Genomic DNA, 18,499 nt, shown 5'->3' with positions numbered 1-18,499 from the left:
TAAATACCAGTAGGTATACCCCATGTAAACAAAAACTCTTTGGGGGTCCTCAAAGACTAAAGAGGGGTCCTGAGACCAAAACCTCTGAGTACTTCCTGTTTAGATTGGTTGTATCATGTGATATTAAAGATCTTGATACAGAAGTAAAAATCTAAAACATATTAAAAGATTATAAATATTAAATGAAGCATTTTTATTTCTTACTAAAATACTTCTCTTTTGAATTGTGTAAGCAGGAGACTGGAACCTACTGAACGACCTCTTCAGATTGTGTATGATTACTTATCCAGGCTGGGATTTGATGACCCTGTGCGTATCCAGGAGGAGGCAACAGATCCTGACCTTGGCTGTATGCTTCGATTTTATGGTGGTAAGAATTCATCAGTGGCTTTCTGAATGTGTTTAATTGCTTTTAGTTGATCATTTGTGCCCCTCTCTGTCTTCAGCTTTTTAAAAGCATTTTAACAAAAGGTGTTTTTAAGCCGTTTAACTACTGTGATTAAAAAAAACAACAAAAAGAAGAAGGTGAGTTGTAGTTAAGGGAGACTTAGAAGTATTAGCCAAAACACCTTCCCGTTTTTATTTCTTGTTCTGGTGTTTTTGCTGACGTAAAACTAGAATCATTTTATTTCTTTGTCAGAATCTTGATCAAATCATGCTTTTCAATATCAGTTTTACTTTCGGGTGCCTTATAAAAACCATGGAGTTCTGGATAGCTTAAGAATGTTGAGAGCTAGGTGGTCATTATCAGATATGACTTGACATTTAATGAATACATTTGTCAAATCTATATATTATTAAATTTAGTGGGCTTGAAATCTAGGATTTTTTAAACTCTTGTTTCTCTTTTGGTGCATTTTCCCCCCCATCATCTGTTTTTCACCTGATCACTTCAATAATAAAATTAGACATATTAGGACATATTCCTTTCCTCTCCCTCTGCCCCTCCCCTGAGTCATGTACTCTTTCTCCTGCATCGGGCTCTCTGCTCAGCAGGGAGCCTGCTTCCTTCTCTCTGCCTGCCTCTCCGCCTACTTGTAATTTCTGTCTTTCAAATAAATAAATAAAATCTTAAAAAAAAAAAAAAGAAAGAAAATATTTCCAGTAGAGTCTAAAATAGTACCAGTTTGTAGTTCTTACCGTGTTTTTGAGGGGAGAGGGTCTTTAACAGAGAACATTTCCAAAAATGGGGTCTATTAATTTAGAGAAGCTAGTATAATTTGAGTGAGAAGATTATGTTTGGGAAAGAGGTTTTTAAAGCTAATTATTTTTGAAACTAGAAAATACGTATAAATGACACCAAAAACAAAAATTTTATATATATAAATTATCTCTTGTCTGTGTATTGAACTACCTCAAAATTTAGTAACTTATGGGAGTGCCCAGGTGGCTCAGTTGATTAAGTGCCCAACTCTTGGTTTTGGCTCAGGTCATGATCTCAGGGTTGTGAGATCCAGCCCTGCATGGGGCTCCAGGCTCATGTGGAGTCACCTTGAGATTCCTTTCCTCTCCCTCTGCCCCTCCCCTGAGTCATGTGCTCTTTCTCTAAAATAAATAAATAAAATCTTAAAAAAAAGAGCAACTTAGTAACTTAGGGGGCCCCTGAGTGGCTCAGTTGGTAGAACATGCAGCTCACACTGGGTGTAGTGATTACTAAAAAACATAAATAAACTTGAAAAAAAAAAAACTTTGTGACTTAAAATGATAATGAATATTTATTATATAGTTTGTGTCAAAAATCTAGGAGTAATTAAGTTGGATGGTTCCAGTCTGGGTTGCATGAAATTGTAGTCAGTCTTTTGGTTGAAGGTATAGTCATCCAGTGGCTTGACTGGGGCTGAAAGAATCGCTTCTAGGGTGGCTCACTCACACGGCTGCTGGTAGGTCTCAGTAGTTGGGAGCCAGCTTTCATAGGATGTCTCAGTTTTTCACTTTATAGACCTCTTTCTAAGGCTGCCTGAGTGTCTTCCTGATAAGGCAGCTAGCTTCTGTCAATTATGAGACAGACATGCACACACACACACGCGCACACACACACACACACGGAGGCCTCCGCATTTTTTATGATTGAGCCTCATAAGTCACCTGCATTATTACCACTTTCTGTTTAGTCGAAGTGAGCCACCATATACAGCCTACCCTCTTGAGAGGGAAATTAGGCCCCACCTTTTGGAGAGAGAACTAGTGAAGAATTTGTGGACCTGTCTTAAAACGATCACAAAAAGTATGCTTCCCTCTCACCTTGTTCCTCTATCCACTCAATTCCTGAATCCCGAGACAACCACTGTTAGGAGAAGAAAAAATATCTGAAATATTCTCTTAGAAGCAAATAGCTTAGTAATCAGCTTTAAATATTTTATATATAGTGTCTTTGGTGACTTAGCTTAGTTAGCATATAGTGTTAATGAGGCCAGGGTCATAAAGGCCTAAGTTCAAACCAGTTAATGTTGCTGTGCTTGCTGGATCTAAAAGGTACCCCATACCCCAAGCAGCCATTATGCAAATATTCATTAGTAGTGTTGCTATGTTGCTGGAAAGGGAGTTCTGGGGAAAAGTGAGTTAGTGAAATGACTGGCTCAGTGCAAATTCATGATAAAAGCTGTGGAAATAACATAATTGACTAAAGATGAGTAGGTAGCATGATCAGTCACAGAGATTAAGAGAGCACATTAATGAACTCTTTATTTGTGTATGAGGAAAAGGAGTCTAGAAGGTGTGATTTACTAGTGAAGTTGTAATTCTGGGGCTCTGTGGCTCAGGTAGTATAAGTCCCAGCCTGAACATTTCTTTCTTCCTTTCTTCTTTTTTTTTTTTTAAGATTTTATTTATTTATTTATTTATTTATTTATTTGACACACAGAGAGAGATCACAAGTAGGTAGAGAGACAGGCAGAGAGGGGGGGGAAGCAGGCTCCCTGCTGAGCAGAGAGCCCGATGCGGGACTCAATCCCAGGACCCTGAGATCATGACCTGATCCAAAGGCAGAGGCTTAACCCACTGAGCCACCCAGGCGCCCTGAACATTTCTTTCTGTACAATAATCTTTTTTTTTTCTTTTTTTTTTAACAATTTATTTATTTATTTGAGAGAGAGAGAAAGAGCGTGAGCCAGGGTAGGGGTAGAGGGGGAGAGAGAATCCTCAAGCAAATTCCCCACTGAGCACAGAGCACAACCCTGGGCTCCATCTCAGGACCCTGAGATCATGACCTGCACCGAAATCAAGAGCTGGATGTCAACTGATCAGGCGCCCCTCTTCCATATTCTATGCACACATTAAGACAGTTTTGTTTTGGGGGCGGACACCTGGGTGGCTCAGTGGGTTGACTCTGCCTTCGGCTCAGGTCATGATCTCAGGGTCCTGGGATCGAGCCCCACATAGGGCTCTCTGCTCGGCAGGGAGACTGCTTCCTCCTCTCTCTCTGCGCCTGCCTCTCTGCCTACTTGTGATCTCTGTCTGTCAAATGAATAAATAAAATCTAAAAAAAAAAAAACAGTTTTTTTTTTAAAGATGTTATTTATTTATCACAAGTAGGCAGAGAGGCAGGCAGAGGGCGGGGGTGGGGGGGAAGCAGGCTCCCTGCTAAGCAGAGAGCCTGACTCAGGGCTCTGTCTCAGGACCCTGGGATCATGACTTTAACCCATTGAGCCACCCAGGCACCCCAAGACAGTTTTTTCCAAAGAGCATAAGCACAAAAAAATGAAGCAAGATACAGAAGAATCACATAGTATGTTTCCATTCATTTAAAGTTCAAAACCCGACAAAATTCAGCCATATTGTTTACAGATGTGTGGCAGTATTACTATCTGTCCATCAAAATCTGTTCTTTCCTTCCATAATAATAGAGTTATAGTTGGCACGTGACTGCCCAGATACATGTCACTTCCCAGCTTTTTTTGCCGTTAGGTTTGCACACATGTGACACAGTTTTCTTCCCTGGTATGGAGTGGAATTGTTGTGCTGCTTCTTTTTTTTTTTTATTTTTTTATTTTTTTATTTTTAAATTTATTTATTTTTTCAGCATAACAGTATTCATTGTTTTTGCACAACACCCAGTGCTCCATGCAATACATGCCCTCCCTATTGCCCACCACCTGGTTCCCCCAACCTCCCACCCCCGCCCCTTCAAAACCCTCAGGTTGTTTTTCAGAGTCCATAGTCTCTTATGGTTCGCCTCCCCTTCCAATTTCCCTCAACTTCCTTCTCCTCTCCATCTCCCAATGTCCTCCATGTCATTTGTTATGCTCCACAAATAAGTGAAACCATATGATACTTGACTCTCTCTGCTTGACTTATTTCACTCAGCATAATCACTTCCAGTCCCGTCCATGTTGCTACAAAAGTTGGGTATTCATCCTTTCTTTTTCTTTTTTTTTATAAACATATAATGTATTTTTATCCCCAGGGGTACAGGTCTGTGAATCACCAGTTTTACACACTTCATAGCACTTACGATAGCACATACCCTCCCCAATGTCCATAACCCCCTCCCCTCAGCAACCCCCAGTTTGTTTTGTGAGATTAAGAGTCATTTATGGTTTGTCTCCCTCCCAATCCCATCTTGTTTCATTTATTCTTCTCCTATCCCCCAACCCCCCATGTTGCATCTCCACGTCCTCATATCAGGGAGATCATATGATAGTTGTCTTTCTCCGATTGACTTATTTCACTAAGCATGATACCCTCTAGTTCCATCCACGTCGTCGCAAATGGCAAGATTTCATTTCTTTCGATGGCTGCATAGTATTCCATTGTGTATATATACCACATCTTCTTTATCCATTCATCTGTTGATGGACATCTAGGTTCTTTCCATAGTTTGGCTATTGTAGACATTTCTGCTATAAACATTTGGATACACGTGCCCCTTCGGATCACAACGTTTGTATCTTTAGGGTAAATACCCAGTAGTGCAATTGCTGGGTCATAGGGTAGTTCTATTTTCAACATTTTGAGGAACCTCCATGCTGTTTTCCAGAGTGGCTGCACCAGCTTGCATTCCCACCAACAGTGTAGGAGGGTTCCCCTTTCTCCACATCCTCGCCAGCATCTGTCATTTCCTGACTTGTTAATTTTAGCCATTCTGACTGGTGTGAGGTGATATCTCATTGTGGTTTTGATTTGTATTTCCCTGATGCCGAGTGACGTGGAGCACTTTTTCATGTGTCTGTTGGCCATCTGGATGTCTTCTTTGCAGAAATGTCTGTTCATGTCCTCTGCCCATTTCTTGATTGGATTGTTTGTTCTTTGAGTGTTGAGTTTGCTAAGTTCCTTATAGATTTTGGACACTAGCCCTTTATCTGATATGTCGTTTGCAAATATCTTCTCCCATTCTGTCAGTTGTCTTTTGGTTTTGTTAACTGTTTCCTTTGCTGTGCAAAAGCTTTTGATCTTGATGAAATCCCAATAGTTCATTTTTGCCCTTGCTTCCCTTGCCTTTGCCGATGTTCCTAGGAAGATGTTGCTGTGGCTGAGGTCGAAGAGGTTGCTGCCTGCGTTCTCCTCAAGGATTTTGATGGATTCCTTTCTCACATGGAGGTCCTTCATCCATTTTGAGTCTATTTTCGTGTGTGGTGTAAGGAAGTGGTCCAATTTCATTTTTCTGCATGTGGCTGTCCAATTTTCCCAGAACCATTTATTGAAGAGGCTGTCTTTTTTCCATTGGACATTCTTTCCTGCTTTGTCGAAGATTAGTTGACCATAGAGTTGAGGGTCTATTTCTGGGCTCTCTATTCTGTTCCATTGATTTGTGTGTCTGTTTTTGTGCCAGTACCATGCTGTCTTGATGATAACAGCTTTGTAATAGAGCTTGAAGTCCGGAATTGTGATGCCACCAACTTTGGCTTTCTTTTTCAATATTCCTTTGGCTATTCGAGATCTTTTCTGGTTCCATATAAATTTTAGGATTATTTGTTCCATTTCTGTGAAAAAAATGGATGGTATTTTGATAGGGATTGCATTAAATGTGTAGATTGCTTTAGGTAGCATAGACATTTTCACAATATTTATTCTTCCAATCCAGGAGCATGGAACATTTTTCCATTTCTTTGTGTCTTCCTCAATTTCTTTCATGAGTACATTATAGTTTTCTGCATATAGATTCTTAGCCTCTTTGGTTAGGTTTATTCCTAGGTATCTTATAGTTTTGGGTGCAATTGTAAATGGGATTGACTCCTTAATTTCTCTTTCTTCTGTCTTGTTGTTGGTGTAGAGAAATGCAACTGATTTCTGTGCCTTGATTTTATATCCTGACACTTTACTGAATTCCTGTACAAGTTCTAGCAGATTTGGAGTGGAGTCTTTTGGGTTTTCCACATATAGTATCATATCATCTGCGAAGAGTGATAGTTTGACTTCTTCTTTGCTGATTTGGATGCCTTTAATATCTTTTTGTTGTCTGATTGCTGAGGCTAGGACTTCTAGTACTATGTTGAATAGCAGTGGTGATAATGGACATCCCTGCCGTGTTCCTGACCTTAATGGAAAAGCTTTCAGTTTTTCTCCATTGAGAATGATATTTGCGGTGTGTTTTTCATAGATGGCTTTGATAATATTGAGGTATGTGCCCTCTATCCCTACACTTTGAAGAGTTTTGATCAGGAAGGGATGCTGTACTTTGTCAAATGCTTTTTCAGCATCTATGGAGAGTATCATATGGTTCTTATTCTTTCTTTTATTAATGTGTTCTATCACATTGATTGATTTGCGGATGTTGAACCAATCCTGCAGCCCTGGAATAAATCCCACTTGATCGTGGTGAATAATCCTTTTAATGTACTGTTGAATCCTATTGGCTAGTTTTTGGTGAGAATTTTTGCATCTGTGTTCATCAAGGATATTGGTCTGTAGTTCTCTTTTTTGGTGGGATCCTTGTCTGGTTTTGGGATCAAGGTGATGCTGGCCTCATAAAATGAGTTTGGAAGTTTTCCTTCCATTTCTATTTTTTGGAACAGTTTCAGGAGAATAGGAATGAGTTCTTCTTTAAATGTTTGGTAGAATTCCCCTGGGAAGCCGTCTGGCCCTGGGCTTTTGTTTGTTTGGAGATTTTTGATGACTGTTTCAATCTCCTTACTGGTTATGGGCCTGTTCAGGTTTTCTATTTCTTCCTGGTTCAGTTGTGGTTGTTTATATGTCTCTAGGAATGCATCCATTTCTTCCAGGTTGTCAAATTTGTTGGCATAGAGTTGCTCATAGTATGTTCTTATAATTGTCTGTATTTCTTTGGTGTTAGTTGTGATCTCTCCTCTTTCATTCATGATTTTATTTATTTGGGTCCTTTCTCTTTTCTTTTTGATAAGTCTGGCGAGGGGTTTATCAATCTTATTGATTCTTTCAAAGAACCACCTCCTAGTTTCATTGATTTTTTCTGTTGTTTTTTTGGTTTCTATTTCACTGATTTCTGCTCTGATCTTTATGATTTCTCTTCTCCTGCTGGGTTTAGGTTTCTTTCTTGTTCTTTCTCCAGCTCCTTTAGGTGTAGGGTTAGGTCGTGTACTTGAGACCTTTCTTGTTTCTTGAGAAAGGCTTGTACTGCTATATATTTTCCTCTCAGGACTGCCTTTGCTGTGTCCCACAGATTTTGAACCGTTGTGTTTTCATTATCATTTGTTTCGATGAATTTTTTCAATTCTTCTTTAATTTCCTGGTTGACCCATTCATTCTTTAGAAGGATGCTGTTTAGTCTCCATGTATTTGGGTTCTTTCCAGCTTTCCTCTTGTGATTGAGTTCTAGCTTCAGAGCGTTGTGGTCTGAAAATATGCAGGGAATGATCCTAATCTTTTCATACCAGTTGAGACCTGATTTGTGACCCAGGATGTGATCTATTCTGGAGAATGTTCCATGGGCACTAGAGAAGAATGTATTCTGTTGCTTTGGGATGAAATGTTCTGAATATATCTGTGATGTCCATCTGGTCCAGTGTGTCCTTTAAGGCCTTTATTTCCTTGTTGATCTTTTGCTTGGATGATCTGTCCATTTCAGAGAGGGGAGTGTTCAAGTCCCCTACTATTACTGTATTATCATTGATGTGTTTCTTTGATTTTGTTATTAATTGGTTGATATAGTTGGCATAGATATTTAAAATTGTTAGATCTTCTTGTTGGACAGACCCTTTGAGTATGATATAGTGTCCTTCCTCATCTCTTATTATAGTCTTTGGCTTAAAATCTAATTGATCTGATATAAGGATTGCCACCCCAGCTTTCTTCTGATGCCCATTAGCATGCTAAATTGTTTTCCACCCCCTCACTTTAAATCTGGAGGTGTCTTCACGTCTAAAATTAGTTTCTTGTAGGCAACATATTGATGGTTTGTTTTTTTTTTTTTTTAAAGATTTTATTTATTTATTTGACAGAGAGAGAGGTCACAAGTAGGCAGAGAGGCAGGCAGAGAGAGAGGGAGAAACAGGCTCCTCACCGAGCAGAGAGCCCAATGTGGGGCTCGATCCCAGGACCCTGAGATCATGACCTGAGCCGAAGGCAGAGGTTTAAACCACTGAGCCACCCAGGCGCCCCGGGTTTTGTTTTTTTTTTAATCCATTCTGATACCCTGTGTCTTTTGATTGGGGCATTTAGCCCATTAACATTCAGGGTAACTATTGAGAGATATGAATTTAGTGCCATTACTAGCCTGTAAGCTGACTGTTACTGTATATTGTCTCTGTACCTTTTAGGCTCTCTCTTTGCTTAGAGGACCCCTTTCAGTATTTCCTGTGGAGCTGGTTTGGTGTTTGCAAATTTTTTCAGTATTTGTTTGTCCTGGAATTTTTTTATCTCTCCTCCTATTTTCAATGATAGCCTAGCTGGATAGAGTATTCTTGGCTGCATGTTTTTCTCGTTTAGTGCTCTGAATATATCATGCCAGCTCTTTCTGGCCTGCCAGGTCTCTGTGGATAAGTCTGCTGCCAATCTAATATTTTTACCATTGTATGTTACAGACTTCTTTTCCTGGGCTGCTTTCAGGATTTTCTCTTTGTCACTAAGACTTGTAAATTTTACTATTAGGTGACGGGGTGTGGACCTATTCTTGTTGACTTTGAGGTTCTCTGCACCTGCGGGATTTTGATGTTTGTTCCCTTTGCCATATTAGGAAAATTCTCTCCAATAATTCTCTCCAATAGACCTTCTGCTCCCCTCTCTCTTTCTTCTTCTGGAATTCCAATTATTCTAATGTTATTTCGTCTTATGGTGTCACTTGTCTCTCGAATTCTCCCCTCATGGTCCAGTAGCTGTTTGTCCCTCTTTTGCTCGGCTTCTTTATTCTCTGTCATTTGGTCTTCTACATCACTAATTCTTTCTTCTGCCTCATTTATCCTAGCAGTGAGAGCCTCCATTTTTGATTGCACCTCATTAATAGCTTTTTTGATTTCAACTTGGTTAGATTTTAGTTCTTTAATTTCTCCAGAAAGGGCTTTAATATCTCCAGAGAGGGTTTCTCTAATATCTTCCATGCCTTTTTCAAGCCCGGCTAGAATGTTCAGAATCGTCATTCTGAACTCTTGATCTGACATATTACCAATGTCAGTGTTGATTAGGTCCCTAGCCTTCGGTACTACCTCTTGTTCTTTTGTTTGTGGTGATTTTTTCCGCCTTGTCATTTTGTCCAGATAAGAGGATATGAAGGATCAAATAAAATACTAAAAGGGTGGCAAAGACCCCAGAAAAATGTGCTGTAACCAAATCAGAAGAGACCCCAAATTTTGTGGGGGGGGAGAAAGAGGATAAAAAGAGGTTCAGAAAAAAAAAGAAAAAAATTTAAAAAATAAAACAAATAAAGAAAAAATATAAAAAAGAAAGAAAAAATATATATTTTAGATAAACTAGTCAAAAAACGTTAAAAAAGAAAAGGGTAAAAATTTTAAAAAATTTATCAGAAGAAGAAAAAAGAAAGAAAAAAAATTGAAAAAAAAAATTGAATTAACTGCAAGACTAAAGAATCATGGGGAGAAAGCCATGAGTTCCGTGCTTTGCTTTCTCCTCCTCTGGAATTCGCTGCTGTGTTAGGTATTGAACCTGCTTTCCTTGATAGATGAACTTCGTCACCCAGCCCGGTTCCAGTTCAAGGTAACCCGGAGCTGAGAGTTCAGTCCTTGGCTCTGTCTCTGTAGCCGGCTTCTCCGTTCTAACACCTGCGAGCTCTGCGACACTCCGACACCCCCGATCCTTCTGTGACCCTGCAGGACCTGGGGCCACGCTGACCCCGCGTGGGCTTCACCCTGGTTTAGCCTCTGGAGCAATGTCCCTCAGTGGATCAGACTTTTACAAGTCCTGATTTTGTGCTCCGTTGCTCCACCGCTTGCCGGGAGCCAGCCCCTCCCCCCACGGTCTATCTTCCCGTCGTTTTAGATTTGCTTCTCTGCCAGTCCTACCTTTCAGAAAGTGGTTGATTTTCTGTTTCTAGAATTGCTGTTCTTCTTCTCTTCGATCTCCCGTTGGATTTGTAGGTGTTTGCGATGTTTAGATAAGCTATCGAGCTGATCTCCTGCTACCTCTGTTGTGCTGCTTCTGTACCTGGTTCCTTTTGTTTTTTTTTTTTTTTTTTTTTTTTTTTTTTTGAAGATTTTATTTATTTATTTGTCAGAGAGAAAGAGAGCAACAGCAGGCAGAGGGAGAAGCAGGTTCCCTGCTGAGTGGGAGCCCAATGGTAGGGTTCTGTCCCAAGTCATGTCCCCTGGGATCTGTCCCAAGATCCCAGGGGACATGACTTGAGTTCCCATGACTTCAGCCGAAGGCAAACACTTAACTGACTGAGCCACCCAGGTGTCCCTCTGTATCTGGTTAGTGCCCTTGTCTTCTTTCATGGGCTAGGATGGCATTCATCAAAGCAGTATTAGAAGTCATGTGTTGAAATGGCAGAGCTATCATCAGCCCGACATCAGCCCGAGTTCCTTGATAGTGTTGACCTGTGGAAACCTGCAGTGTCTACCCTAAGAGGATTAGATTTGTTTTGTGTTTGAGCCATTATGTTCTTTTTGTTGCAGTAGTTTAACCTGCTATAACTGATCCAGGATGCATATATAAGTGACAAAAATATGAAGAAAGCAAGGAAATGATTATAAAAGTCAGGAGAGTGGCTGATCTCTAGGGTGGAGGGACAAGGACGTAATTGCTAGAAATACGATTTTTTTTTAAAGATTTTATTTATTTGATCGAGAGAGACACAGTGAGAGAGGGAACACAAGCAGGGGAGAGGGAGAGAGAGAAGCAGGCTCCCCGCTGAGCCGGGAGCCTGATATGGGGCTCGATCCCGGGACTCCGGGATCATGACCTGAGTCAAAGGCAGAGGCTTAACGACTAAGCCATCCAGGCACCCTACAAATACGATTTTTGAGTCAATACATACATATATATATATGTATATATATTTTTTTTAATTTTATCAAAATATTCCTAAATTGCACAGACAATACTGATATGTGCTTTCATCAATAGCATTTGAGAATGCTCATTTCTTTATACCTTTGCCAACATCAGGTATTATTGTTAAAGTTAATCTTTGTCCCAGGGCACCTGGGTGGCTCAGTCAGTTAAGTGTCTGCCTTTGGCTCAGGTCATGATCCCGGGGTCCTGGGATCAAGCCCCACATTGGGCTCTCTGCTTAGCCAGGAGCCAGCTTTTCCCTCTTCCTCTCCCTCTGCCTGCCTCTCCCCTGCTTGTGCTCTCTCTGTCAAATAAATAAATAAAATCTTAAAAAAAAAATAAATAGAAATAAACAAAATTTAAGGAGAAGTTACAGGCCGAGAAAACATTTTTTTACAAATATAGTATGCAAACAATGTATACTTAGAATACATACACACATCCTTTGGTTCAATATGAAAATAAGAAAAAAACTTACACAGAAATATCAATGGGTTATTCAGAGAAGAAGAAATCTAAAGATCCAATGAGAATCGAAGCAACATTCAATCATACTAGTAGTACTCAGGGAAACAAAAATGAAAACAAAGATACCATCATTTAATTTATCATATTAGTAAAACTTTCAAATGCTAATAATACTAAAAGGTGAAATTGTGGGTAAAGGGTTACTTTGATATACTGATGGGCTATACATTTGTTCTGCATTATTTTATTTTATTTTTTAAGATTTTATTTATTTGACAAAGAGAGATCACAAGTAGGCAGAGAGGCAGGAAGAGAGAGAGGAGGAAGCAGGCTCCCTGCTGAGCAAAGAGCCCAATGCGGGGCTCGATCCTAGGACCCTGGGATCATGACCTGAGCTGAAGGCAGATGCTTTGACCCACTGAGCCACCTGGGCGCTCCTGTTCTGCATTATTTTAAATGCAAATATTCTATGACCCATTAATTTCATGTTTACAGATCTACTCTGAGGAAACACAGGGGCACAAAGGAGGCGATTTTACTATAATGCTGTTGGCAATAGTCAAAACTGGAAATACTATAAAGGTCTACCACTAGCAAAATGGTTACATAAATTATAATACATGATATTTAATATTGTGCAACTTAGAGAACTGCATATAGAAGACAGCTAAGGAAAGATCTCCAAAACATATGGTTGAGTGAAAAGGCATGAAGACCACAGCAAATAATACCACTTATGTACACAAAATGTATTTCTACAAATACGTATTAGGTATGAATATAAGTTAGGAAATTCTGAACAGATATACACCAAGTTGATAGCAGTGAATGGAACTGGGAGGTGATTGTAAGACACTGAAATACTATAAATAATGAGACCGTAGGGGTGCCTGGGTGGCTCAGTAGGTTAAAGCCTCTGCCTTTGGCTCAGGTCATGATCTCAGGGTCCTGGGATCGAGCCCCACATCAGACTCTCTCCTCGCAGGGAGTCTGCTTCCTCCTTTCTGTCTCTGCCTGCCTCTCTGCCTACTTGTGATCTCTGTCTGTCAAATACATAAATAAAAATCTTTTAAAAAAAATAATGAGACTGTATGCACATCTTACTTGTGAAATTAAAACTACTTTTTTTAAAAAAGATTTTTTATTTTTATTTATTTGACAGACAGAGATCACAAGCAGGCAGAGAGGCAGGCAGAGAGAGAGAGGAGGAAGCAGGCTCCCTGCTGAGCAGAGAGCCTGATGTAGGGCTTGATCCCAGGACCCTGGGATCATGACCGGAGCTGAAGGCAGAGGCTTTAACTTAACACTGAGCGACCCAGGCACCCCTAAAACTACATTTTTTACAGAGGAAAAATATATGGACACAATGATTACAAATGTGAAATATGCATATAAAATATGACTAAGATGTGCATAATCATAAACATAATTGTGTAAGGGTGGTAGAATAGTTTTTTGTTGTTACTTTTTTATTTATTTATTTATTTATTTATTTGACAGAGAGAGAGATCACAAGTAGGCAGAGAGGCAGGCAGAGAGAGAGGAGGAAGCAGGCTCCCTGCGGAGCAGAGAGCCCGATGCGGGGCTCGATCCCAGGACCCTGAGATCATGACCTGAGCCGAAGGCAGCGGCTTAATCCACTGAGCCACCCAGGCGCCCCTGTTGTTACTTTTTTTTTAAAGATTTGAGAGAGAGAGAGAAAGCACGCATGCAAGTGGGGACAGGGCAGAGGGAGAGAATCTCAAGCAGACCCCCTCCTGAGGGTGGAGCCGGACTTGGGTTCCATCTCAGGAAACATGAGCCCATGAACTGAGCTGAAACCAAGAGTCGGACACTTAACCAACTGAGCAACCCAGGCACCCTGGAATGTTGTTGTTGTTTTTAAGATTTTTTATTTATTTACTTGAGAGAGCGAGTGAGAGAGAGAGCATGAGAGGGTAGTGGGAGAGGGAGAAGCAGACTCCCCACTGAGCAGGGAGCCTGATGTGGGACTTGATCCCAGGACCCTGAGATCATGACCTGAGCCGAAGGCAGAGGCTTAACCCACTGAGCCACCAAAGTGCCCCTGTTTATTGTTTTTAATTATGCAGAAGTTTTGTTTTTTTCTATTTTTTTTTTGTGTGCAGAAGTTTTATTTAGTCAGATTTGGTGAGTCTTTTCCTTTAATGTATTTATATTCCTTAACCTAGGTCATAAAGGCATTCTGTATTTTCAGTACTCCAAATTTTTGGAATATGCGTAAGATAGGGACCTAACTTTACTTTTTCTCTATAGGTTGATAGCCTTTTGTCCCAACAACATTTAAGGAATAGATCATCCTTTTCCTACTGATTTGAAATATCATCTTTATTATTCTTAAGTTCTTATAAAGGCAGTGTTCTATTTTTTGGACTCTAATTTTGGACAGGATAGAGCTGACCAATTTGTCTCGTGCTAATGCCAAAATTATTTTAAATAATATACTTGTATGACACATTTTGATAGCTGATAGGGAAGTACCTTATCACTGTTCTTCTCTGAAAAATCAGGGAGATCTCTGGAATCAGAGACGTCTTTGTGAAGAAGTAGTATTTGAGTTGGCTCTCTAAAAACTGATAGAATTTCATTAAGCAGAAAGGAAAAGGAGGACTTGGGATGGGAGATTAGACACCTCAGTTATGTGCTGTGAATCACAGAGAATTCGATTCCAGATCGTTCTAGGTGTTGAGTGCAGTATCAGGAGTTTAGTCTTCATTTGGCAGATGATAGCAGGAAGTGAGAGGATCCAAGTGAGCCAGAGAAGGTGAATCTGGCACCAGTGTGGAGAATAATTCAGATGTGAATTAATAGGGGTCTGGAGTGGAGAATGGGAAGGAATTGTTCAAACGAGAGACTTTTTGAAGGGATAATCGGTGAGAGTTGATGGCTGACTGAAAAGGGGAAATGAGGAAGAGAACCTAAGAATTGAAGCTGACACTGAGGTTTTAAGCCGGGGTTACTTCAGGAGAATGCCAGGACTTGAGTTGTGAAAAGGAGCTGGTTCATGGGGATGGTGATGACTTGGTTTGGGAATGTTTCAGTGGTGGTGCGATGTCTGACAGGTAGTTGGCTAATGTGAAACTAGAGCTTAGGACACACAGATCTGGGAGTTGGGTAGGTGGGGATGGTAAAGCTGTGGAAATTGTCACGATACCCGGAAAGAATTCTTAAACGTAGGGAAAGGAAGCTTAACGCAGGCAGAATTTTCATTATAATAACTAGCTTTGGTTTTATACCCTTGCTGTGTGCCAAGTGCTTTCTCAAGTGCTGAGCACTCTGTATACCTTGTCTCATGTAACCTTTGAAACCTTCTAGGTAGGGGCGCCTGGGTGGCTCAGTGGGTTAAAGCCTCTGCCTTCGGCTCAGGTCATGATCTCAGGGTCCTGGGATCGAGCCCCACATCGGGTTCTCTGCTCCGCAGGGAGCCTGCTTCCTTTCTTCTCTCTCTGCCTGCCTCTCTGCCTAGTTGTGATTTCTCTCTGTCAAATAAATAAAATATTAAAAAAAAAAAAAAAAAAAAAAAAAACCAAACCTTCTAGGTAGAGGTGATTATTCCCGAGAGACTGTCAAATGCCCCAGTCAAATAGCAGAGCCAGGAAGCAGGTACATCTGTCTGCTTCTAAATTTCATCTTTTTAAATTCTAAGATACTCCGCCGTTTAGTTGTTGGAGAGAGAGTTTAGAGGAGGATGAAGGATCCATCAAATGAGAACACCTAATCCAACTCCTTGGTCTGAAACTCAGGAAACTAAGGCCTGAAGATGTAAGATTTATTTGGGATCATGGAACCAGATGGTGGACTTACTTTAGCCATCACTGCTTTGCCAAGTTTTCTAGTGAAACACTTCAAATAGAAGTTTTTTGTGTGGTATGAGAGCCTGTTGCAGATTTGAAATTTGTTGTGAGGTTTCCTATTTTGATCTTTGAATGTAAGTAAATATTTCATTTTCACCTTCTTACATATCTGCCAATATTTTTTGGTTTAACTTTTTATTTGGAGCTAACTTTGGATTTTCAGAGCAGTTGGAGGGCTAGTACAGAGAGCTCCTCCTGCACACCCTTCATGCTGTCATTTGAACTGTTGTTCCGGTATAAATAGTACTTCCATTTTCTCCGGCTTCTCTTGAGACTTTGTCTTTAATTTTCAGCACTTTGATTATATAGTATCTGAGCTAGAATTTCATTGGGTTTGTTTGGGGTTCACCGAACTTCTTGAATCCATAAGTTTCACTATAATCTTTCTCACTAGAGGAGTTTTCCTGTATTTCTTCAAACCATTTTTCAGCATTGTGCTGTTTCTTCTCTCCCTTTGACTCTATCCCTTAGTTCAGTTGTCAGAGTTTTTGGCCTGCTGCTTGGGATCACATTCACATTTGTATACCTCAAGGGTGAGCCCTGGAGTTCATAGACAACTTAAGGGGGGTCATTTTCCAGATCTCCTTCCTTTTTGATATTTCCTGGGGTTTTACTTAACCTGCCCTGTTGGACACTTCCTGCAAGGGCATCCACACTGCAGGACTCCCAGTGGGACAGGGAGACCAAAAATTCAACAGGTTTCACCGTGGGATTGCAGATCTTCCAACCACAGAGGAAGTCACACCCCTCAGAGTTTTAGGTGCCCGTGTCCCCACTTTTGGGGGCTGGAACTTAAGAAAATGAAAAGAGGGAAAGGGATGAGGAATTTCTCCCACTCTCTCCGAGTGTTAGGAGACCCCTTTTCTCCTCCTTAAGACAGGACCTGAGGGCGTTTCCTAGAGCTCTCTGTCCACACCAGCACCTGCCTCTGATCTTGGGCTTTCTCGAGTTCTGGGCTGGAAGATGTCACAGGAGAAAACAGTGAGAAACTTGCCACTGCTTGGGTGGTATTTCAGATTGTGTTCTTCTTCTGTAATCTGCGTGCTACTATTTCCTTTTTGGCATCCTTGTATAGCTGCTCCGTGCATTCTGTCTAGGTCTTATAGGTGCATTTTGTGGGAAAGACACGGTGGAGTGTGCCTTCTCCATCTTACTCAGAACCAGAACCTTAATGGTGTCTTTTGATTACTTCATTTTAATATAGTCCAATTGAACAGTCTAAATTTACCTTTATTATTTTCTAGAAGCTCTATTGTTTTTTTTTCAGTTTATATTCACAGTCTGTTTGATTCTTTTTGTCTATCACTGTGAGCTCATGGGCTTGTATATTTTTTTTTTAAATTTTTTTTTTAAGATTTTATTTATTTGGCAGACAGAGATCAGAAGTAGGTAGAGAGGCAGGCAGAGAGAGAGGAGGAAGCAGGCTCCCCGCTGAGCAGAGAGCCCGATGCGGGGCTCGATCCCAAGACCCCGGGATCATGACCTGAGCCAAAGGCAGAGGCTTTAACCCACTGAGCCACCCAGGAGCCCCTTGTATATATTTGTTTTGACTTATTACAGCTGTTACTCTTTTTGTTGCTCGTTTTGTCCCATTTCAGCTAGTGGGAGCTCTTTACATTGGCTTCTGTCCTTTCAGCATGACCCCAAGAGTTTATGATAGCATTCTGGATTTTCCATTAAGTTCTGGCACAACAAGATGTCCTAAGCTCATCTTTTCATTGTCTGACTCAGACCAGGAATAAACTCTTTTTCTAAGGACTCCTGGTTCATTTTAATGAAAAATGATATTTAGAGATTATATTCTGGACAGTAGAGGAACTCATTGCTACAGGGTTGCCCTTGATTGTTTTTTTAGCAACTTTTTAAAATTATAAAAACATTACATTTTCTTTACAGAACATTTAGATGTATAAATATAAGGAAGTTAAAATTATCTGTAATTTTCCACTTAGAATCTTGGCTTTTGAGATTGTAAAACTATTTTTTAATTTGAACTGTTAAACATTCTGAATACTTACTAGAACTTTCTCATTCTCATTTTTTTGTTTTTTTGTTTTTTGAGTAGTCTCCATGCCCAATAGTCTCCAAGCCCAGTGTGGCCTTGATCTCAAAACTCTGAGATCAAGGCTTGAGCTGGGATCAATAGTAGGACACTCAACCAACTAATCCACCCAGGCACTCCTCATTTTTTTTTTTTTGCCTTTTTTCTTTTTTTATATCACTTTCAGATCAGAGACTGAATGTCTAGCAAACACTCCAACATTAATAAATAACAACATGTTATTTTATATGTAAATGACTTATCCAAAACACAATGAGAATGGTGGTGGATAGATTTATCTGTAATAAAATATAAAGAAATAAGGCCAAGTAAGAACAGACTCAGAATTATATATCAACTGATATAACATCTTTTTCATGTAAACTTTTAAAAAGACTATTAGGCAATTTGAAAACATGATAACTATCATGAAGTCCCATTTTTACATAATTTAGCCAACTTTGTAGTAGGTGATACTGTTAACCAGGGTGGGGAATATAGAAGCCATTGGCATGTTTGGGGAGAATAGTGAGATTAAAAAAAAAATAGCAGTTTTATTGAGATATAATTCACATCCCATAACATTCACCCTTTAAAAGTGTACAATTCAGTGCCTTCTAGTATATTCGGAGAGGTATCCAGCCATAACCACAGTCTAATTTTAGAATGTGTTCATCGCCGTAAAACAGGACCCCGTATACATTAGCATCATTCTCCAGTCCCCACTCCCACAGCACCTGGCAACCACAGATCTCCATTCTGT

The 18,499-nt window shown here is 40.1% G+C and overlaps 1 protein-coding gene across 1 annotated transcript in view; it reads left to right on the top strand.

Moving 5' to 3' along the window:
• PHLPP2 (PH domain and leucine rich repeat protein phosphatase 2) overlaps nucleotides 1-18,499 on the top strand; it is an 84,273-nt gene that overhangs the window by 19,534 nt on the left and 46,240 nt on the right. Inside the window, exon 3 of the mRNA XM_045988492.1 lies at nucleotides 237-370. Within this exon, the coding sequence (XP_045844448.1) occupies nucleotides 237-370 (134 nt within the window). The remainder of the gene's footprint in view (nucleotides 1-236; nucleotides 371-18,499) is intronic.

Source organism: Meles meles, chromosome 19 (genome assembly GCF_922984935.1).
Source record: "Meles meles chromosome 19, mMelMel3.1 paternal haplotype, whole genome shotgun sequence".
In the NCBI taxonomy this organism is placed as follows: domain Eukaryota; kingdom Metazoa; phylum Chordata; class Mammalia; order Carnivora; family Mustelidae; genus Meles; species Meles meles.
The sequence above is the reverse complement of the archived record's forward strand: the minus strand, read 5'-3'. Positions and strand labels throughout refer to the sequence as shown.